The sequence below is a fragment of the Lissotriton vulgaris genome, chromosome 2_1, assembly GCF_964263255.1.
Source record: "Lissotriton vulgaris chromosome 2_1, aLisVul1.2, whole genome shotgun sequence".
NCBI lineage: Eukaryota > Metazoa > Chordata > Amphibia > Caudata > Salamandridae > Lissotriton > Lissotriton vulgaris.
The window spans coordinates 707,330,581-707,354,744 of NC_141687.1; the positions used below are offsets into that span (position 1 = coordinate 707,330,581).

The 24,164-nt window shown below is 45.2% G+C and overlaps 1 protein-coding gene across 1 annotated transcript in view; it reads right to left on the bottom strand.

Moving 5' to 3' along the window:
- The window catches only part of CTR9 (CTR9 component of Paf1/RNA polymerase II complex), a 222,667-nt gene that overhangs the window by 9,342 nt on the left and 189,161 nt on the right, over positions 1-24,164 (bottom strand). Inside the window, exons 19-21 of the mRNA XM_086955952.1 lie at positions 22,356-22,427; positions 18,333-18,468; positions 65-214 (exon numbers count right to left, since the gene is read on the bottom strand). Coding sequence (XP_086812078.1) covers positions 65-214; positions 18,333-18,468; positions 22,356-22,427 — 358 coding nt within the window. The remainder of the gene's footprint in view (positions 1-64; positions 215-18,332; positions 18,469-22,355; positions 22,428-24,164) is intronic.

Here is a 24,164-nt window from a genome sequence, read left to right on the forward strand (position 1 = left end):
AACACATTTCTTCAAATCGTATCTGAAAGAATAATGTTAGCAACACCGAAGTTGTGTACTGTACCCTTCCGCCACCACCTCCTTTTTTCTTTTCCTTTGGACCATCCATTTCTCCAGCAGTAAATGACAAGAGGCCTTTGGTTTTCTCCATGTACTGAGCTCTTTGTTCCAAAAGCTTCTTTTGCTCTTCTTGTTCTTTGTTGCGTTTTTCCTCCTAGTAGAAAAAGTAAATAAATATTTTTTGTCATAAACAGCAACTCTAGAGCAGTATACATTGTCAAGATGTTTTCTTGCTTACCCCAGCTTGAACTACTTTGGAAACTGCTATCTTACTTTTGCACATAAACAGGTTGGTAATATTCTAATGTAATATCTCACAAGAAAACAGCCCTAATATATTTTTGTTTTGTCGAACGGAGCAGTGATTGAAGAAAGCGCTATCATGTGGTCAACGCTGGCCAACTGTGTTTTTTTTTGTGGTTTATTTAATAAACTTTAAGGCATGTTGTACAGCAGTTATGCTGCTGTGCAACTTGGCTAAAAAACATTATGCCCAACCTGAAGGCAGTAGTGGGTGGGAGGGAGAAAAAGGATGCAGCGCTACCAGCAGAGATGCTGAATTCGGACCAGAGGAACCAGGTTCCAGTTTGGTGTCGCCTCAACATCTTGCGATTCTGGGTAAATATTCTCCCATGCCTTAAAAACTCAACTTGTGTCACTTATAAGCCCCATGTTATGTTTTCATCACTGTTGATGTAACGTATAATTTCTTACCTGTTGGTGTCGTTTTGCTGCTTGAAGACTTTCTGAATTCACTATGCTGTGCATTATTCCGCCATCTAGTGATTGGGTCTGGAATTGTAATCTTTTTTTCTCAAGTGGCCTAGGTGGGCGTTGACAACCCACCATTTGGTGTCCTTCAAGACGTTGACGCGCTTCCTGCAGAAGCTCCCACCTTTAGTCGCCATCTTCGGATTAGTTTTCAATTTTCTTGTGTTAGTCTTGTTTTTCCTCTGAGTTCTTAAGTCTTGTTCATCGTTAATCCCTTTCCTCCTTTCTCAGCTTTCTGGCGGAGGGTGGGTTCGCTAGTGAATCCAGAAAGTCTTCAAGCTGCAAAACTACGCCAACAGGTAAGAAACTATACTTTTTGCAGCGTGAATCTTTTTGGGATTCACTATGCTGTGCATAGCCTTTGTAGCGGTTTGTCCTTATTGTGGTGGTTGTGTGGAAGATGAACACTGGTTATTGAAAATGTGTTGTAAGTTCTTTTGTCCCACTTCGCTTCTTTGTTCATTCGGCTATCCACACAGTAGTGCTTGGCAAATGTCTTGAATTGGCGTGTTAGCTAGAAACGCAAATGTAGCTCCTTTCTTTCTTGTTGATTGAGCGTGAGCTGCTCCTTGTAACTGTTACCCAGATTGTTTGTGACATAGTTGAATGGTTTGTGCAATCCATCATGTAATGGTATTCTTGGTGACAGGTCGTCCCAAGAAACTGCTTGCGAAGGAAACAAAGAGTTGCTTTGTCTTTCTGCACTCCTTTGTCCTTTCTATGTAGTGCATCAACACCCTTCTGGCGTCCAGTGTGTGCACTGCTCTCTCTGTGTTTGTGGTTGGTTTTTGGAAAAAACTAGGTATTTGGATTGTTTGGTTGATGTGGAACCGAGACACCACCTATGGCATTAAGTGATGGTCTGTTCTCGTAACAATCCTATCACTGTGTATCTGCAGGTAGGGCTCTTGAAGTGTTAGCGCCTGCAACTCACTTACTTTCCGTAGTGATGTGATGGCTACTAAGAAGGCCATCTTCAGTGTGAGCATGTGCAGTGTAACTTTGTGCATGGGCTCGAATGGTGCCTTCATAAATTGGGCCAGCACTACGTTGCTGGTGCTGGCATTCCATTCGGGGGTGCGATTCTCTTCGCCCCTTCTACAAATCTCTTGGGAGGTGAAGTAGCTTTTCCCCGTTTTTCCTCTAGTGTAAGCCACAATCGCTGCTAAGTGTACCCTTCGGGACGTTTAGCTTAGTTTGTGTTACAGTAGATGTGTTAAAGTATTTTAACACTGTTGACTCCCTTGTGATCTTTCTTTGCAGTTTCTCTATAATGCACAATTCTGAGAAACTCTTCCACTTTCCTACATAGCATTTCCTTGTAGTAGGCCTTCTTGCCTCCCTGAGCACTGCCATTGTGCTAGCCGGTAGCTTGAGGTGTGCAAACTTTAGGTCTTCAGGAGCCATGCTGCCAGGCTGAGGCTCACTGGCTCTGGGTGTAGCCCCCTTCCGTTCTGCATTGTTAGCAGGTCCCTTCTTTTTGGGAATCTGTGTACTGGTACCTGCGCCATCTCCACAATTTGCGAGAACCATGACTGTCTGGCCCACTGAGGTGCTATTAGTATCAGTGACATGTTGCTGATCTGCATTTGCTGAGTACCCTGTGTATTAGTGGGATTGGGGGAAAAGCATATGTAAATGTCTTTGACCAACTTATCCATAGCGCATTCCCTTGTGACCGGTGGTCTGGTTGTCTGGATGCAAAGTGTTGGCATTTTGGTGGGATGCAAATAGGTATATTTGCGGTATACCCCACTTCCGGAATACCTTCTGTAATTCCTGTTGGTTGATCTCCCATTCGTGTGATGCTGACGCCTGCATGCGGAGTCTGTCTGCCTCTATGACGTCCTTCCCTGGGAGATGTATTGCTAGCAGGTCTATCTTTAGTGGGATGGCCCATGTCCATATCTCCTGTGCTAGCCTCAATAGTGCTACTGACTGTCTTACTCCCTGCCTGTTGATGTAGAACATGGTCGTGGTGTTGTCTGTCTGGATCAACACCCTGTTTCCGTACAACTGCGTCTGAAAAGCTTTCAGGGCTAGGAAAACTGTTTTTAGTTCCAGGTAATTGATGTGCTTGACCATATCCTGTAGCGACCACAGCCCTCTCACCTTGAGCTTGTGCATATGCACGCCCCACCCCAGCTGGGATGAGTCAGTTGTAATGGTCACTGTTGGAGTTGGTTGTGTGAATGGTTTCCCCTGTGATATAGTTTGTTTGTTCCATCACGCTATTTCCTGATGCACTGCATGTGTGACAACCACTAGATCTTCCCAACTCCCGGTTGCCTGTGACCATTGGTGTTGTATCCATTCCTGGAATGGCCTCATTTGTAGTCGAATATTTTGGACTAGGTGAATGCAAGACACCATCATTCCCATTAGCTTGCTCACCCGTCCTCACTGTCAGAACTTGCCCATTGCGGTAATTATGTGTTTCCTTCAGTATCGCCAAGGTTCTCTTCTCGCTTGGGAACACTTTGGCCTGTATAGTGTCTATTTCTGCACCTAAGAATATCTTGATTTGCTCTGGCTCCGTTGACTATTTCTTCCAATGAATTGAGAAACCCAGCCCTGTCAGTGTTAGTATGACCAGCTGGATGTGTAATTTGGATTGATCGTACAAACTAGCCTTTATGAGCCAGTCGTCAAGATAGGGGTATACGTGTATCCCTTGCCTTTGTAGGTGTGCTGTGACAGCTGCTAGGCATTTTGTAAACACCGTTGGTGCGGATTTCAGGTCGAATGCCAGTACTATGAACTGGTAGTGGCTTTGGTGGATCACAAACCTTAGTAGTCGCTTGTGATTGTGGTTGATGGGTATGTGCAAGTATGCGTCCTTTAAATCTATGGTAGCCATGAAGTCTTCTTGCTGTATTTGTGGTATTACCTCTTGTAAGGAGATCATCTTGAATCTTTGAGTCCTCACAAATTTGTTCAGGAACCTTAGATCTAGTATAGGTCTTAGTGTTCCATCCACCTTTGGCACCAGGAAGTAGGCTGAGTAAACCCACTTGTTCCTTTGGTTTTGCGGTACCACTTCTATTGCCTCCTTCCTGAGCACTTCTTGCGCCTCTAGCTGCAAGAGCGAGAGCTCCTTTGCTGAGTGTGCCTTTCTTCTTGGTTTTCTGTTTGGAGGTTGTCTTTCCAAATCTATGCAGTATCCGTATTGTATGATGTTTAGTATCCATTTGTCCTATGTGACCTTCCTCCATTCCTGGATGAAGTCTCTTATTCTTCCCCCTACCGGTCTTGCGTGTACGAGGTACTGTTTGTCTTTGAATTTTTACCTGCATTTTTTCTTTTTGCCTTTCCGCCTATCCAGAGGTGTTGCTAGGGTGGTGGCCTGATGCATGGCGGAGTCACATGGTTGAGGGCTGCTGTCCTCCCCTTTGTGTTTGTCCCCATCCGTTTCCGCGCCATCGAAAGGATTGTCCCCAGGGTTGGTACTGCCAGTTTTGCTGCTGCTGACCCTGCTGCTGCTGGACTTGGTTGTTCCCTTGGTAGCCTTGCTGGAACGTTGGGTGCAATGTGGTCTGCACGTTGCCTCCACTTCTACGACCTGACCTGCTTGTAGGTGTGCCTCTTCTCATCCCCCTGAACTGCAGAGCTCCCATGGACCTTGCTGTTTTGTTGTCCTTGAGCTGCATCAACTTGTCGTCCACTGGTGTGCCGAACAGTTGCTCTCCATTAAAGGGTGTATTTAAGATGTTACATTTTACCTCTGGCTTGAAATCCGAAATTCTCAGCCACGAGTGTCTTCTCTCAGTCACTCCTATCATCATTAGCCTGTTAAATGTTTCTGCAGCATCCATTACCGATTTTAGGCATGTGTTCGCCAAGTTCTTTTCTTCCTCTACCAGGTGAGCAGCTCTTTGTTGGTACTGATCTGGTAGATGCTTCAGGAGCTGCCCCACTTCATCCCAGTGTTGGTATGCGTGCCTGTTGAGCAGGGCATTGGAATTCTCAATGTGCCACATTACTGTCGCATTTCTCTCCACCTTTCTCAATGTGAGGTTCATCCTCCTACTCTCCTTGTCTGGAGGTGGTCCAGCATTTGTGTGAACATTAGCCCTTTTCCTAGCCGTTGCTGCAATTATGGAGTTGGCTGGCACCGACACCTAGATGTTTGCAGGGTCCTTTGAAGAATGTTTGTACTACTTCTCGCTTCTAGGTGTCACAGCTTTGCATACTGCTGGCTCCTTAAAGGCCTCTCTTCCCTGGTCCAGCACACTAGGGAGCATGGGCAGGAATTGGCTCCTGGTCTGTTGAGGCAGTAGAGTTTCCAGGACGAAACATGCATTGGGCTTCTCCTCCTTCATTTTCACTCCATAAGTCTGTGCAGCCTTCTGCACGACCATGTTGTAGATCCCTATGTTGTCTGGCGGCGAAAGCCTCGAAGGGTAAGTGTCTACGCCCTCTTCAGACGTCGAGATCTTGCCATTCCACGTCTTGTGCCTCCGAGGACTAACGAGTCACGGTAGGATTGCAGATCTTCGTCGCCTTCTCCCTCGAAATAGTAGTCCTCTTGTCCCAGTTCCTCGACTGGTTCGGGTGTTTTCGGCGGCTCCGCGTCTTCGTCGTCCTTTTCAACCTCGACCGCGGGTTTCGGCCGGATGGTGTATTCACTCATCTTCTTGTCGAAGTCCTTCTTCCGCTGTAGGATGCTTGCCATTTCGGCCTCAAGCCTCCTCTTCCTCCTCTCCATCTCAGCAGCATCTTCGACGTCGAGGGTTGGGGCGCTTCTCTTCGAGGATGTGAATGTCGGTCCTGCTTTCCTTGGCGCCCTTCTCGAGGGCAACCTTCGACGTCTTTGAGGGTTTTTGCCAATTGGGAGTCCTTTTCGAAGGATCCGCTCGGCTGACTGTCCCGGGAGGCTGTTGCTTTCGGCGAATGTTTTGGCGACAGAGCTCCCTTCGAGGACTTCGCTTCACTTCGACGAATGTCGCTTGGGGATTTTGCTTCACTCTTTCGAGTGTTGTTTGGATGTTTAGGGGTAGACTCCCTTACCTCTTTCGCATCTTATGGACCCAGAAAACTGTGCGGTCCTCCGGTCCTTTGGTGATGTTGTCCTCTTCTCTACTGAAGAGGTCCAAGTCTTGTAGCGATGGAGGTGGCCCCAGTCTTGTAGCGATGGAGGTGGCCCCGGTCTTGTAGCGATGGAGGTGGCCCCGGTCTTGTAGCGATGGAGGTGGCCCCTGCTCCTGCATGTTGTGGTTCGTCCTTCTCTGCCTCTCCCTTAATCTGAGGGTCTTATGTGTAAACGCGTTGCAGGCGTTGCAGTCTTCGCTTCTGTGGTCGAGCGGCAGGCAGAGGTTGCAGACTGGATGCTGATCTTTCTGCACGTACTTGTGGTGGCAATTGGTGTAAAACTTGAACCGTGTTTTGTCCATCCCCGTGCTCAGGGAGCCCCCTGCGAGAGCATTCTCCGTCGAACGTCGAGGTTTTGTTTGTTAAACTTCTACCTCATCGCTCCGGGTAACTGACCTGTAATCCGGTGTAGTTAAAAACTTGATTCTTTGTTGAATATCTTCGATTTTGCTTGAATTCCTCTTCCAAAACTTTGGAACTTCTTGGCAACGATCTAGACCCAAAGGCGGAAAGAATAATATTAAGATGGCGGCCAAAGGTGGGAGCTTCCGCCGGAAGCGCGTCGACGTCACGAAGGACACCAAATGGTGGGATGTCAACGCCCACCTGGGCCATGAAGAAAAAAAAAAAAGGAGAAAAAAAGAACATTCCGGACCCAACCACTAGATGGCAGAATAATGCACAGAATAGTGAATCCAGAAAGATTCACGCTGCAAAACTGTTTATCGCAGCTTTTATATCTCTTTACAATCTAGATTATGGGGATAATTTGAAATCATTTCATTGTATGTTTTTAGGTCTCGCCTGTCGATGCGCATGCGCATCGAGCAAGGCGAGAGTATTGGGACTTATCCGCTCTTTATCCACACTGCAAGGAATCGTGGCGATTCCTTGCAGTGCCCGTGACTTTTAAGCTCAATGCGCATGCGCATTGAGCTTAAAAGCGCGTGCACGTCCGTCTTTGTTTACCCGCTCCGCCCCCTCCCCTTCCCGCCGTGTCGCATTTCTCCTCCCCCCTCCCCTCTCTTCCCTCCGGCTTGTTTCTTTATTTGACCCGCTCCGCCCCCTCCCCTTCCCGCCGTGTCGCATTTCTCCTCCCCCCTCCCCTCTCTTCCCTCCGGCTTCTTTTTTGTTTATTTTACCCGCCGTGTCGCCGATCCTTTCGCTTGTTTACTTTAATTCTTATTAAACTTCTCTGCCTTTGGTTACAAGTCATCTGTTTTTAACCCTTAATACTGTACATCTGCTTAAAAAATAAAAATAATAACACACTCCTCCCTTGAACTGGCTGCAGCAGATCAGTCATTTTATACAGAGGGTGATATTTGGCTAAAGCACACACGACGCTTCGCTACAGATCTCTTCCGAGTCCAATGAGCTGTTATTTGCATTCTGCAATCAAGATGAGAAAGCAAAAGTGCACGTAATTGAAAAGGAAATAGACAAACAAGGTCTAGAAAAGCCCTGCACACCTGCCATGTAGCTTTCAACATCCTCTCCCAAACACTGCTCACGGAAAACGTAGTTACTGCAAAAAGTTTACCCAGTTTTTTTTATAAACTGTCTTAGATCTTTTTAATTAAAAGGAGACGAGTTTTGAGCTTTTGGAAGACAAATCGACCATGGAAGGCTACAGCACGAGACGGCACCAAAGGGCGACACCAAAGCAAAAGTGGTCACATCTGCCTCAAACTAGTAGGCGCTGCACTTAAAAATATACAGGCCGAGTCCATCCTGTGCAAAGCCTTCCTCCGACACTACAGGGGAAGCAGTCCACAAACTACAGCGCCAGTAAAAAGCTAAACAAACTCCAGTCATCAGACTCCGTGAAGTCTCCAGCACCATTACACTGACAGGGTTGATCCCCCTAAACTGGACTCCCCGAATTGGCGGATGTCACTTACCTTGTACACATCGCCGTAGGTCCCGCTGCCCACCTTCTGGATGAGTTTGAAGTCCTGCTGTGGGTTCCTCCTCAGGATGTCGGCGCTCGGCCGCCCCAGCCCTTCCATTCTCTGAACTGCGATTGCCCAGCGGGAGGGACCCGATCAGTGGCCCCTGGCTCCGGTTCACTACCGGCCACTGGGCACAAATAATGCGGCTCTGAGGCGACGAGGCTTCGATGTAGACAGAAGCCAGCCTGCCCCGACAGCGGATATGTGAAAACTTCTGGAACTCTGTCTGCCGTTGCCAGGGGTTCGGACAGTAGCCCTTGCAGGGCTTTGTCTGCGGTCCCTGTAACTTTCTCAACAGAGACACCGGCACTTCGGCATAGCGCAGACAGCTGTGCCCAACTCTGCCAGGAAACGTCACACGCACGCCACCCAGCACGCGCCTCGCTCACTGACACCCAAGAAACCCATCTTCCGTTTCTAGTCAGGCGTTTCTGTCAGAGAACTTTCACTGAAAACAAACAAAGGACACGAGTGTTCGAAACCCCAAAGTAACACGACGGCCATCTTGAGGTAGGCGGGAGGGGGCTGAAACCCACATGAACTGCAGAAGACTGAGTAGAGCTGCTTTCTGAAACGCTTGTTGAAATATAAGTCGCTGCTATAAACCTCCAGAATCCAATGCTAAACAATATTAATACAAATTATTTGTAGAAAATCTATTGCCAACAATTGTTAACATTACAGGCAGAGAATAGAAAGATTTGAGGTAGCCACCCTCTCTCAGATAAACCTCTCCCAGTCTTCCCACTCTAGTCTCCACCACCTCTCCCATTCTCCCCTCCCACCCATTCCCTCAACCCCTCACCCTCACTCACCCTCAACCCCTCACCCTCACTCACCCTCAACCCCTCACCCTCAACCCCTCACCCTCACTCACCCTCACCCTCACTCACCCACACTCACCCACACTCACCCTCACTCACCTTCACCCTCACTCACCCTCACTCACCCTCACCCTCACTCACCCTCAACCCCTCACCCACCCTCAACCCCTCACTCACCCTCAACCCCTCACTCTCACTCACCCTCAACCCCTCACTCTCACTCACCCTCAACCCCTCACTCTCACTCACCCTCAACCCCTCAGCCTCACCCTCACTCACCCTCAACCCCTCACCCTCACTCACCCTCAACACCTCACCCTCACTCACCCTCAACACCTCACCCTCACTCACCCTCAACACCTCACCATCACTCACCCTCAACACCTCACCCTCACTCACCCTCAACCCCTCACCCTCACTCACCCTCAACCCCTCACCCCCTCACTCACCCTCACTCACCCTCAACGCCTCACCCTCAACACCTCACCCTCACTCACCCTCAACACCTCACCCTCACTCACCCTCACCATCACTCACCCTCAACACCTCACCCTCACTCACCCTCAACCCCTCACCCTCACTCACCCTCAACCCCTCACCCTCAACCCCTCACCCTCACTCACCCTCAACACCTCACCCTCACTCACCCTCAACCCCTCACCCTCACTCACCCTCAACCCCTCACCCTCAACCCCTCACCCTCACTCACTCACCCTCACTCACTCACCCTCACTCACCCTCACTCACTCACCCTCCCTCACCCACCCTCCCTCACCCTCCCTCACCCTCACTCACCCTCCCTCACCCTCACTCACCCTCACTCACCCTCACTCACCCTCACTCACCCTCACTCACCCTCACTCACCCTCACTCACCCTCACTCAGCGCAACCACAGCATCTTCACTAAATATATGTAATAAACTTTAAGCTATTGGCAATATAAAATAAAATCCATTTTATTTACTTATTAATTATTGATTGTTTTTTAAAGCCATTGATTTTTTTAATATCAATACATATAAGTCACATATAAGTCCCGTTAATACAAAACATGTTGCTTTACAAATGCTAGAGGTGTCACATTTACAAAAATTATAACTATTGGCTTTGTAAAGAAGAAAGCTATTAATTTAGCTATTTAGAAAAAACAACACATAAATAAAAAACAAAAAAATAAATAACACCTATAGCTCAAACTTTCCTACTGCGAGACCTATTGCATTTCCAATGCAATAGGTCTCGGAGCATTTGAGTTAGAGCTTTTAGAAATGTTTATGGCTTTTTTTTTTTTATTCTTTAGCATTGGCTACAGGAAACAAAAATGCTAAAGATTTACAAAAAAACCCATAAACAATTCTAAAAGCACTAACTCTAATGCTGCGAGACCTATTGCATTTCTAATGCTTGTTAACTTGATGTGAGAAAGTGGCTCTCTATATACTGGACTAGAATGAAATACAGTGTGTATAGAGTCCACCAACCCCAGAGGTTTAACAGGGGTTAAAGTCAGAACTGACCTTACTATCCAAAGTGGTAGCTTGGTCGAGCAGTAAGGCAGTACCAGAGGACAGTGTAAAGCATTTGTTGTAAACACTCAGTCAGTAAAAGGTTTCACACACTCAAGAACTGAACTCCAGGCCAATTGGTATTATATCCTCAGATATAGTTGTTTTATTTTTAGAACCAACAGTTATAAAAATATACTTTTCAGGTTATGATTACTCTCATGTAACTACTTTGCTAAGGAGCAATAAAGTTTGTGCACACAGATTACAGTATTGGAAGTAAGCAACACAATCTTAAAACCTACTTTAGCATTGAGCTCAATGGGTTTTCCACATACGAGTACAGGTGATTACTTTATGGATTACTTTGGAAGTTCCAGGACTAGGCCTAGTGTTCAGTCCTGGGGTCTAAACTGAAACCAGATTAGCAAAAACGCATTTTTTTTACTGTAGTGAATTTTCATGAATATAAAGCAGTTTTAAAAGTTCACACTTAGAAACTTTTTTCAAGGTAAATCTGACAATGTTATTCAATGGGAGGAAATTCAGGTTGCAGGTAAAGTGCGTTACTTTTGTAACCCAGCACTGGTCTCCTAGGGCCAGCACTGGGGGCTTAACTCAAAACAGGTAGGTAATTGCGTTTCAGTATTTCATATGATTTTTAAGGAATATTTCCAGTTTTCAAAAGTAGACAAGATCTTCGAGTCAAAATGGGCCAATGTTATCCAATGGCAGGTAAGTGAACTACTGGTTTCCAGGTGAGTACTTGGTTGATGAAGTTATAGTTCTGGGTATAGACTCAGGGGTCCTCCAGGGTCAGGTGAGTACAGTTAGTTCAATCCCAGCAGCACAGGGGCGGCCGGGTGCAGAGGTAGTTAGGCACAATGTTATCCAATGAGGGAAAGGGGGCCTCCGGTTGGTGGCTGCTGGCTAGCAGGCCCCGCGGCTGTGGGAGCTGAGCTCCTTGTCACTTGCTCAGGGCAAAGAGGAAGTAGAATAGGGCAAAGGTGGGACAGCCAGCGGCACTCGGGCGGCTGGGTGCAGGGTGCTTTTGAGCCGTTGGGCGCTCAATGTTATCCAATAGGAAAGGTCAAAAGGGAACAAAGGCTGCAGGCTCTGGGACGGAGACTCTCCAGGGGCGACCAGCACTTTGAGAGGTAAGTTGGGGTGTTGGAGCACAGGTAGGTACCCCAAAGGTAGGCACAGGGGGCTGTAGGGCGCCGGGTGCAGGGGTGTCTTTAGGGGTCGGAAAAGCTTACCCTCGGCTGGTCGCGGTAGGGGGGCCCCTGGTCTGAGTCTGCAGGCGTCGTCTGGTTCTTCGAGGAGGGTCTTGGGGCACTGGACTTCGGGTCACAGTCGCCGGGGGGACGTCCTCGTGGTTTTGGTTCGGGTTGGCCCGGCCTGGGCTCGGCTGGTGCAGAGTGGGCTGGTCGGGAGCTTCCTGGTTGGCACCAGGGGGTGGTTGTTGCAGCAGAGCCTCTGCTAGTGGGAGTTCCAATCGCCAATGGGGTCCAGGCAGGCAGATCCTCGGTGTGTCCCAAGGTGGCCGTCCGCGGGAGTCGCCTGGTTTAGGCAGGAGCAGGTTCCAGGAGCAACAGGCCGGTAGGGCTTGGGCCAAGTCAATTGGTGTTGCCCTGTTAGTAGCTGCGCGGCGGGTCGTTGTCTTCTTGGTCTTCTTTCTTCTTCTTGTTATCGGAATCTGAGGAAGGGAGGTTCGGGAGCCCCTAAATACTAGATTTAGGGGCGTTACAGGTAGGTCAAGGGCCGGGACCAATGGGTCCCTGTCCTGGGGTGAGTACACCCCCTAGCCTGTTCATCTCCTGTGGGAGGGGGGGGAAGGAGCCTAGCTGGGATTGCGCAGGACCTCCCATCTTCAAGATGGCCGGAGCCCGGGGTCGTGCTTCACCTCGCCTCCTCCACCTGAGGGGTGGAGTTGGCACAGGTTGGCACAACCCCCTTCCTGACGTGGTTTTTCCCGCCAGAGTGGGGGTAGAGCTGGTGGGGGGCTGGTTGCTGGGTACAGCAGATGGTCTGGAGAAGCTCTCAGAGGCGGTATGCCTTTGTAGCTTCCCCGTCCATCCTGGGGGAGGAGACATAGCACCTCGCCAAGTACGTGCTTTGTTGCAGGCCCAGGAGAGCGGGGGCTCTCCTACCCAGGGGTCCAGCAACATGTCTGCTGGGTGGCAGCCTCTGCAGCCACTCAGCCCAGACGTGGATTGTAGGTTCAGGTTTTGGAGGGCATCTCTAAGATGCCCTCTCGTGCATGTGACATTAAATCCCACACTGGCATCAGTGCGGGTTTAATGTGCTGAGAAGTTTGGTATCAAACTTGTCAGTCTTCAGTGTAGCCATTACGGTGCTGTGGAGTTCGTAATGACGACCTCCCAGCACCATATACTCTGGGTCACTGCACTTGCAGGACCCAGGAATGGCCCTGGGTACTGTAGGGGCACAAGGCTCATGCACCTGTGCTCTCACCTCTGGCATAGGACACCCAGCTAGAGGGGCGACTGAAGTATGCCAGGGCAGTGAGTTCTGTGGGCATGGCACACAGGGATGTGTGCCATGTCGTCTCTCGTTTTAGTTCTGTACTTAGGCACTCAGCCTGCAAAGGCAGTGGGTGGGTGCCAGGGTACAGGGCCCCTGAGGGTGGCACAACCAGTGCTGCAGCCCTCCGGGGTCTTCTCTGGTCACCATGCCCTGGGTACCTAGGGTACCAGTTACTAGGGGCGGACAGGTGGCCAGAGATGGCAATTGGGTTTTAGTTTCATCGAAATTTTAGGGAAGGAACACAGGCCCTGGGTACCTGGTTGGCAGGAACTCAGGGCAAAGCACATCAGCACATCAGTCAAAGCACATCAGCAGTTCAGAAAAAAAGTGGGGGCATACCAATGCAAGAAAGATGGCACTTTCTCACACTTGAGTATTCCTTTTTCTTACTCAAATGTTCTTTCAGAAATATTATTTGTAGCGTTTTAAATAAATAAATGCATCACTGTTTAGTTCAATTGAATGATTTTGATTTAAAATTATAATTAGTTTTAGGCAAGATGCAATTCAGCATTACTCACCATTTGGCAATTAAACAACTATGGGGCAGGGAATTGAGATAATTTCTGACTAGAGATCTTATTGGGATTGCCAATAAAAAGCCAGGTTATAATGACCAAAAGGGGTTGTTTTTGTTATGATCCCATCAAGACGATGTAATGCCATGTCCAGTGTATGATAGTGTTGATTTCCTAACGTGAAACCCTGTTGCGGCAGCTTTTGCTGCCTTTTGGTAGGAAACAGTTTTTTTTGTTGCAGTAGTGTACACTTTTTTCCAGGTGTTCGATGGCAACTTTCACTGGAGTTCATTGGGTTCCTGCTAAGCAGGTCGCAGTGCCAGTGTTCTTCTCCCAAAACAAGGCAACTGGTTAACTGACCCCCATTTGGCCAGGCTTTCAGCACCTTTTAAGTCCCTAGTTAGTTGTACCCCTTGTACCTAGGTCATAGGAAATAAAGACGGTCCCTAAGAGCTGCAGCATATCCTGTGCCACTCTAAGGGACCCAGCACCAAAATCACGCAGACTGCCACTGCAGGCTGTGTGGCAAGGTTTCTAAAAAGTGAAAATACAACATGGCACACACCCTGTGTGCCACATCCCCTAACACTGCATGCAGTATTTGTAAGTCCCCCCTACAGCAGGCCTTCCATCCCTAAGGCATGGGGCATTATATGACATGTGAGGAAATATCTACATGAGCAGGGAAGTCATCTTTAAGTTATGTACTGGGCACTGGTCAAAACGTGTTTCCTAGCTACATAATGACTTCGCTGAAATCCATGGTGTTTGGTATCAAACGCCTCATATTAACGAACCCACTGATTCCACTGATGGATGTATTAATACATGCACCCAGAGGGTACATGATACCCCTGAAAACCTACTGATCTCTAGTAAACTGGCTGACTGGTTCTGTCCAGCCTGCCACCAAAGACGTGTTTCTGACCCCCTGAAGGGGAAAGCCTGCAGGGGGTGGGAAACAATGCCTGCTCTGGCAGGATGTGTTAATCAGCTCCTCCAAGCAGGATGGCCAGTAAATTAGCATATCAAGGCAGGAGGCTTAAAAGGCCACTGCCTTGGGTAAGCTAGGGTCACACATCAAAGACAGGGGAAATGCCACCCCCTGCCCAGGGCCCATTTGGCACCATAACAGGCAGGAACATTTCCTAGTCAGGAGGAGTGTTCACCCTCAGGCTATTACTACCCCAAGGTGAGCTACCTGAAGTGAACACGAGTAGGAAAGATTTTACGTCTTGGTTTTTGGTGTAATTAGATCTTCTGAGTCAGGGTTATGCCCACTTCCAGCAGGAAGTGGTCAGAGTGTGGTAGCCCATTCGCTACTACCCGACACCGCCTGTAATGCTCCTAAATACAGTATTTAGGTGGCACCCTAATGCCAGGACTTCAGATTCAGCTGACACAAAGGAGTGGAAAGAGAAAATTGCTAACACGGAAACCGAGGAGTACGACTGACTTGGCACCAACCATTCTGGACTGTCTGCTGCACCCGACCCTTGTGGAGCAACTGATTCGCCCTGCTGCTTGTGCAGATGTAAAAAAAACCAGAGGCCAGCCAGTGCTATGCAAATTGCCAAAGAATCTCCCTTGGAGTACAGGAGTTACACTGACCTGCCGCCTATGGAGTCTACCTGACAGCAGTCACACAGAAACAAGTAGGAGCTCCCACAGCTCCCACAGGTCAGATCCGTCCTCCCTCCAAGTGTGGGGATGCCAGAACCGACCAGAGCGGCACAATAGCAATCCCTGGGTACTGGCCCCTTTGCAGCAACCAATTCTTGTGCCCAGAACGAACACCAATGCCAAGAAAGACGGACCTGCACACAGAGACTTCAGGGTCAGTGAGACCCACTTTGTGAGTGAACCAGATTCTCTGTTTGCCCCTCTTGCAGAAAATAAAGACAAAGAAGTGAGTATGCGACTGCTGCCACCCAACGCCTTAAACCACATGTGCACCCGCGCACCAGAGTCCAAGGGAGCAGACTGTGCCAACGGGGTCCCGAGACACGCGAGGCAAGCCCATGCTTGTGTTTGTACAGACTGGACTTCCAGTCTGTCTGCGGCCTCTTTCTTCAGGTCCCCTCCAACCGCGAGAGACTCCTGCACCAGAATCCGACCAAAAAACACACCGCTACACCCGAGCCCAACAGCCGAGAAGAAGTGGACAAAATGTGTCCCTGTGTGCCCGAGGATCGCAAGGGTCGAGGCCCCCTGTAGGTTTCTCTGCACTGGTGCACCAGTCCCTGCATGCAGCCTCTTTTTAACCGGACAGTCCTCCTATTGAAGTGAATGGGACATGCAACGCTGTGACACACCTCTGCAATGTACGCTCCAGAGCCATTCAAGGTGACCTGTTGGTGTGGCCTTGGACTTTGCACCATACTCACCTCAAGTCCAGAAGAACAGTCCCGTAAGTCGCTGACAAGTGTTTGAATGCAGTAAATGTTTTTCCTCTATAGGTTAACATTACTGATCCAGAAATTGCACTGTGTTCATTTTTGAAAACTTTAAAAATTCATAAGTCAAAAATACTTTCCTGATTCCGATGATCTTGGTATCTAAATTTAAATAAAAGTAGGTGTTATTTTTAGAAATTGGTGTCAGATTTCTTTGTTGAGTGTGGTATCACTGACTACCTTTGTGTGTAATAAATGCTTAACACTACTCTCTGATATGCCTAACTGCTCGCCACACTACCACAAAAGGGAGCATTTGGGTTGTTAATTGTGCCTCTCTAATACCTCTGGGGTTTGCTTGGACTCTTCACATGGTGTACCTATATTTGGTCTACTATACAAAAAGTCAGCATCCTATATACAGTGTTATCAAAGGGAATATTAATTAGTTGAACAATTTTACTCAAGTTTTGAGAAAGCATCCTGTCCTTTAAAACAAAAAAAAGTGAACTTGTGTGTAATTTAGGTAGTGCTCATGTAAAACACCCCAATATACGCTGGTCGGTTTCATTTGCTCTATTTTAACAGTCTAAAAAAGGAAAGAAAAGAGTACCTTAATCACAGGGGACGGAGCCTAATTATGGTAAATCAATACATTTTTGTTAACTGTAACTAGACTAATTCTAAAAAAAACTGCATGCGATTTTAAGACCAACTGTACATTGACCAAAACACTGGAATAGCCAACCGATAGAGAACGAAATCTAAGTGCGGTATTGCTTAGCAGAGCCTTAGTATAATCACAGAATAAAATAGGACTCATGGTTATCTTTCAAAGATGAGATAGCCTGCTAATCATCAAAACAAGTGAATGATGGCGAATACGCATTTTAGCAAACCTGAGTAAAGATTAACTTGTGGTTCATAATAAGAAGCGCAATGAAGAGGCAAAAACATTAAGATTGAGCATTAGCCAATTTTGATGATATATTGCTTACACAGTTAAGACTCGGATTCATAAAGAACAGATACTCCCATTTTCTTGGTGATAGGTCTGTATGCTTTATCCTGTCACAGATCTCCAAGGATTTGATTGCCCAATGATTTTTGAGCCATCTGGTTTTCACAGCCTAAGATTAACTGCAGACAAGCACTGTTTTTTGGGCATGTCCGCTTGAAGAGCTTTGTTGTTGTGGGAGGAGCGAAGTAAACCCAGGCTCAGTCTCCAGCTTTGCCAAGAGGTGCTTCCTATTTTACTATGCGAGCTACAACTTTTTTACTGCTGTTCAGAAAACAATTATGCTATGGACTTTAAAAGACTATTAATGAAGTGTACACCACTAACTGGTACCACAAACTGCATTGTCTTTGCAGGTCTGACATGTTTTCAGGTATGCTAGCTCAAAGATAGTCAGGTTAAACGTATACCTCCAGCGGGAGCATAGCCTAAATTCACCTTTTTGGAAAAGATCTATCACCAGGGGACTACAAGTATGTGCGCAAGCAACATTAATCCTTTCAGCAGAAACTCCTGAATTCGAGGTATTGTGATATAATGTAGATTTGAAGGTGGTTTCATATTTGCATTTTTTTAAATGTGCTTTGATAATATGACATTTACTGGATTAATGAAAGTATTGAGAAGCTCTTATGGCATTTGTTTTAATTTGCACATAATGAAAATAAAACAATTTTAACATTCTGAATACCAGATAACATTGGGCATCTATTAAAAGTATATTTTGGATAATTACTAAGTCGTATAGATATTCATTACGGAGCTATAATGACATCGCCAATCCTTAAGATATTATGCAGAAATAAAGATGCTATCCATACAGTGCAACCCCCTTAATTCTATAGAGTCACTGTCTGTGGAGAAGCAATTGTTTAGGATGCATTTAATGTGCTAATATGCCACAGGGAGCAAAGGCATGATCTTGGAATTATTTTGGGACAAAGGAGAATTTAATCTGCTTTCCATTAGACCACCCAGGATACATTACAATGGAAGCCTACAAATATGTCCTTTAATACAACATAACATAATAACTTGTTGGAAGCAGAATTAAGTGATATAACCATTGTTGTTCCAGAGCTCACTGATAAGAGTTAGGCAGACATTACAAAGGAAGATATTATTAGCATTTATTTATAAGGTACAGCATTACTGAAAAACCTGTTGCTTCACTGGTTTGTAACAACTGTCAAGAGGAGGAGCATGATGCTGTAGTAATTCACATTGCCTGTATTGCATTGTGAATTTATACTTTGTAATGGCATAATCAGAAATGCATTACTTTTATTGTTAGATTACAGACTTTAATGGTAAATGCATAAATACATTTCTTATACCACCAATGAATATTTGGAGATAACTAGTGTGGGTAGCTTATACATTTACTGGTAAAAGCAGAAATACACTTCTTGTACCACAACAAAACGAAAACTGAGCCAATGTTTCTTGAAGAGTGTGAATTGTTGCCCCCCCCCCCCCACCAAGTTTATGGCTAAGGTGCATTGTGGGAAATTTCCTATAGTGTAGGCACCTGGTGAGGGGGGTTTAGAACACGAAGAGCATATATGTAACTGTTTCTCTTGGAAAAAGTTGAATGTATTCAGTTTAAAGAAGCTCTGCAAAGTGAAATATTCAAGCAGTACCTGCTCTCTCTGCAGTCTTTGACGCAGCAATTCTTTCTCTTGCTCTTGTTTGGCACGTAGCTCTTTTTCTTCCTCATCCTGCTTGCGGGCACGGGCCACATGGTACTGAGCCTGACTCAACAAATCAGAGCACTGTCTGGAATAAACAATAAAACCAATATATGTATACATTTTTAACGATAGTACAGTGCACTTTTTTATGATAAAATGATGCCATTTGTTTTAATTTGCACATAATGAAAATAAAACAATTTCAACATTCTGAATACCAGATAACATTGGGCATCTATTAGAAGAATATTTTGGATTATTAGTGAGTCGTATAGATATTAATTACGGAGAGCTAGCAACAGCTACAAGTTTAGAATTTTGAGCCCTTAACTGTTCTAGAGTACCTTAAATGTGAGATGCTTCTGTACTGTAGGCAGAAACGCAATATGAAAGACTTGCCCTTTGTAGACTGGTACTATAAAAGACTTGTTTATCTGGGACTAAAACTTTACAACCAAAGAAATGTAAACAACAACGGGTTCGAAATCAGGCCTATAAATTGCTAAGACACTAGAATATGTGCCAACCCTAGTGTTGGCTGCGAAGGATGTAGAATAGGTGCACATGTTAGAGGGCGAGGAATGACAGGTTAAATTGCCTTACAACGTGGAACCTCTTGAGTATAACATTTGAACATTACTGCACCAAATAGTCTGTGATCGAATGGGTCGTTAAGAGCGGAGGCATAGAAAAATTGGAAGAGAATAATCCACTGCAAATAAAAACAAGCATTGGCATAGCCAATAGGTCTCGCCTTTGGGACCTTATCAGTATTTAGTTATGCAGCACAATATCCTTACTGCAACAACATTAACTGCTGCATGGCTAAACACTTATAAAGGTCCCAATGGCGAGACCTATTGGCTATGCTAATGCTTGTTTGTGTTTGCAATTGTAATGGAAGCTTTTACGGGGATGGGTAGAAGCGCAGCATGTGGGATATGAACCGCAACAAGCTGCTTTTATCAGCTAATTGATGACGCAGAATAGATGGTGTGGTAGATTATGTTAAGGAATTTGCCTCCTTGACAGTAATTAGTCTTGTAGGGCACGAGTGTGCTCTGTAAAAGTATGTAGTTAGGCAAAGGTTTATCAGGTGGTGCATTAGATATTACGGAGTACAGTGAAGATGCCTTTAGGTGCATCCATTAAAAATTACGTAACACTTTGTGAATGCATTTGAGAGACTGCCTGTTTCATCACAAGTATTGAGAAGAAATTCTGTAGTACTTCCTTGTTTTTTAGTCCTAATTATTTTTGGTGTATGGGAATACGACAATATAAGCTGGGCTTTAAGAATACTGCATCTAAAGCGTATTTATGTGTGGTGTAGCTTTTCCCTTGGCAAAATAGCAAGCCCTAAAATATGTTTTTGTGTTAGACAGTTGTAAGAAAGTGGCTCTATATATACTTGACTAAAGTAAGGTACAGTGTATATAGAGTCCCCAATCCCGAGAGGTATAACAAAGTCAGATCTGACCTTACTCTCTAATGTGGTAGCTTGGTCGAGCAGTAAGGCAGTATCAGAGGACAGTGTAAAGCATTTGTTGTACACTGTCAGCAAAAGGTTTCACACACTCAAGAACTGAACTCTAAGCCAATTGTTTTTATATCAAAAGATATAGTTGTTTTATTTTAAAACCAACTGATATCAAAATATACTTTTCTCAATATGAGTGACTTTCGGTAATTACTTTGCAGACAGGCAATAGACTTAGTAAGTACAATAGTTACTGGGGTTGCAGTAGGCAGCACAATTCTAAACACAATTTAACATTGAGCTCAATGGGTTTTTCTATAAAAATACAATAGATTACTTTCAGGATTACTTTGCTAACCACAGGACTGGATCCTGGGTTCAGTCCCGGGACCTAGCAGTGGGTTTTGTGGGCATGGCACACAGAGATGTGTGCCATGTCGACTCTCCGTTTAGTTCTGCACTTATAACACTCAGCCTGCAAAGGCAGTGTGTGGGTGTCAGGGTACAGGGCCCCTAAGGGTGGCACAATAAGTGCTGCAGCCCTTAGGGGTCTCCTCTGGTCACCATGCCCTGGGTACCTAGGGTACCAGTTACTAGGGGCCGACATGTGGCCAGAGATGCCAATTGGGTTTTAGGTTCAACACAGTTTTAGGGAAGGGACACAGGCCTTGTGTACCTGGTTGGCAGAAGCCCAGGGCACACTCAGTCAAAGCACATCAGCAGTTCAGAAAAAAGTGGGGGCATCCCAATGCAAGAAAGATGGCACTTTCGCACAGTAGGCGAGACCTAAAAATGTAGGTAAAGTGGAAGAACTAGTTACCAATGTGGTAGGTGGGTATAATTTTGATGGTAAAAGTGTCAGAAACCACTCTAGGGTGAATAACCAAATCAAAAGATCTGTAGTTTTTTGCTAAAAACAGCAGTTCTCAGTGGCTCAATATCATCCAGAATATAGGTTACGGTAGTGCCACTAGAAAATAAATTGTATCATGAGAATCTAAGTTGTGTAGATGAAAACTGCTTAGACAGGCCATTAAAGTAAAAAAAAATATTCAAAACCAATTGGGTAAGATGATTTCAGTACTGAAGGCTGATATTCCACCTGAAAAAATATTGGATTATGTTCTCCTTTAATTATATGAACTTCAGAAGAGTTCAGTGAAGAAACCATACTGAAAGTAGTTCCAGTAACTAAAACTTTATGTTCTTCTCAAACATTTAAAATGTCAAAGTGCTGTGGTAACTAAATGCTTCAAGTAAGGATAAAGAGTACATTTAATCCAGATACTGTTGTTCAAGGTCTTCTATACAAACCAAGGACAGTTGAACTAATTCAATAGCTTGGATGGGTGTCGGACCCAAGAAGAACCCTAATACTCATGTATGCCGTAGCTTTCAAGAGGACAGCCTAGTTATTTACTTGTTCAAAGAAAAGCAGGGGGTGGGGGCTGTAGCTAGGGCTTCTACGTTCATAGTTTGTCTGAGGTGCAAACGGCTATTTTAAAATGTTCACTGGGGCAATCAATTTATGCTATAAAAAGCATTGAAAACATGTCTGGGACAGACATGGCAAAGACTAATCAATTATCATGGGTCTTTGGCAGAAGCCTGCTCAACCGACAGCACTGGCCTGGCTTTGTAACAAAGCAGGGATGCAGTTTCACTGCACACCATATCAGTCATGAAGAGGTACTTTGAAACCCTGGGGTTTTAGATTTTGTGAACAGATAATTTCTATTGAGGCCATATGAATAACTGTGTGTGCACTTGGCAACCCATTCCAAAATGGATGGTTGAGAGCCCAGACACCGAGGGGGCCATCTTCAAACCGGACAAGGGAGGCATTGGTGACTGTACATGTAAGATCCTGTAAACTTCTAATCAAGATGTAACATTCTGCATCTCTCAAGAAAGGAGGCTATCAGATGATGCGCCTGTCAGCACTAGAAAACAGGTCCAGGATGCATGCCCTCAGAGCAAATCCGGCGAAAGAAGGCACATGAACTTGTTGAATTGAGATATTTCAGACACGCAAGGCAGGTTCAGTGTGGGACCAAAAGCGATTTTCTTAAATCTTGTGGTGGAGTGTATGTATCAGATAGGGAACAAAAAGATGCATGGAAGGGAGAAATGCTGCTTGAAGATTGGGAGTCTAGGGGTCTGGAGGGGGAAGAGAGGCACTTTCCTGACCCTGCCCTTGGAAGAAGAAAAGATTGTTGATAAAAAGGAAAGGGCCTGCTGAAGAAAGAACATCATAGGTGATATTTTTTAATCAACAGCATAATAGGTATGATTCGCTTCTGTAAACTTTGCCAGCCAGATTGGAGCAGTACGAATGACGACCCGGCATCACCTATGTGTTATAGGGCTCTCTTCCCATAAACAATATTCTTGAAGCATAAGACAAAATAACAAAGATGAAAATATGTAGTAATATCAGTTCACACGGGTGACCCATAACAATATAGAATAATAAAGAAAAAATAGCTTACCTGGCCTCCGTACCAGCAAGAGCCAAATCAAACCTCATTTTGTCTCCTACTTTACTCAGGTAATTGAAGGATCTAAACGCAAAAGCAAAATAATATTTACACAACAATTCATGCAGACATTACAGCTTGTAACTTGATGAATCACATTTCTACCTAAAAGGTTCAGTTAAGCTGCAAAAGAAGGGAATATGTTTAACATTTCCTATAAAAAATGTATGCACATGGACAAGTTTATGAAGAAATAACATTATAAAAGACACCACTATAAAAAAAATATGACTAAGAAAACAAAACTAAAAATTAGAAATATGCTTTTCCTCATCTGAAAACCAACCTACACAGGATATAAAAGAAAGCGTATTAAAAATGGTAAGAGTTACCAGTTTGGATATTGTTAGGGTAAGGACCTTTGTTGTAAGGGCTAAAACTTAGGATAGTATATTTAAGGCTCAATCAGTTAATTAGTTCAAACGTGTGTATTATTCTAGGCAAGGATTCTTCATAATGGTATATCTTCAAGTAAGTATTCTTCATCTAAACGCATATGAATTTTACACGTAAAGGGATCACAAATATCAGACTGGCGAGGTCAGGTTGGAGAGGAATAATGAACAATGTATAAATCACATTGTAAGACAGCTAACAAAAAATATATATAAAATGTAAGTAATTGTCTATCAGTGACTATGTGTGCCATGGGACAGAGGATTTAAACTGAAGTGTCTCTGTACCCAAAGCTTCTCGGCTAGCAGAACAAAAAGCTACAGAATACTTCCTTAACAGAAATTTGGAACCCGTGTGTGTACTGCTAGACAGCAAGATTGTATATTTTTACAATGTTAATATGTAATACCTTATGTAACACAGAATCTGTTTGTTGTGTGTTTAGTTTCAGAAATCTGGTGCAGGATGCAATTGAATGTTCTTACCAGCATATGCTTCAAATGCACACAGAGGAATAATCAGAGTAAAGGAGTCTCACGGTGTGCCAAAGCAATGGACCAAGGACATTAAAGAGTACATTGTCAAACACAGTGCTTCAAGCAATAGGATAAACTGTTCAAGCCAACAATTAAAATTTTCAGATGTATAGAGCAACCAGAACATTAATTACAAGACGTTTTTAGAAACATTTATATTGGCAGCAATGCAGGTAGCTGGCTCTTTATATTGAAGATCAAAGAGAGGTGCACTGTGTAAAGAGTCCACTAAAACTTAAATTAGTTTATAGATAACATCCCAAATGTTCTCTTTTGTGGTAGTGTGGGCGAGCATATAGGCATATCAGAGGGTAGTGCTAAGCATTTATTGTACAGACAGGCATTAAGTGAGACACACACTAAATAAAGGAACCCAACACAAGCTTATAAAAATAACACGTTTATATGAATTTAGATACCAAGATCATCATACTCGGGAAAGTACTTTTCGAGTTATGATTTGTTAAAGTATAAGAGTTAACAGTGACCTTTTTGGATCAGTAATGTTATCCACCCTGTGGGGAGTGTTGGGGGGGCCCGAAGGTGGGGGGGGGGGGGGGGGGGGGGGGAGGGGGGGAGAAACTTGTACTGCGTTCGGGCACTTAACAGCAATTTACAGGACTCTTCTTTTGGACTTAAGGTGAGCACGGGGCAAGGTCCAACGGCACACCAACAGGTAACCTCAGGAGGCTCTGAAGCGTCCGGGTGCAGAGGGGTGTTATGCGTCCGGTATCCCATTTATTTCATTGAGAGAAACATTTAGTCAGCAAAAGCCTGCAATCTGGGACTGGGGGACCAGTCCTGGGAACCCACAGGGGGACTTAACCAT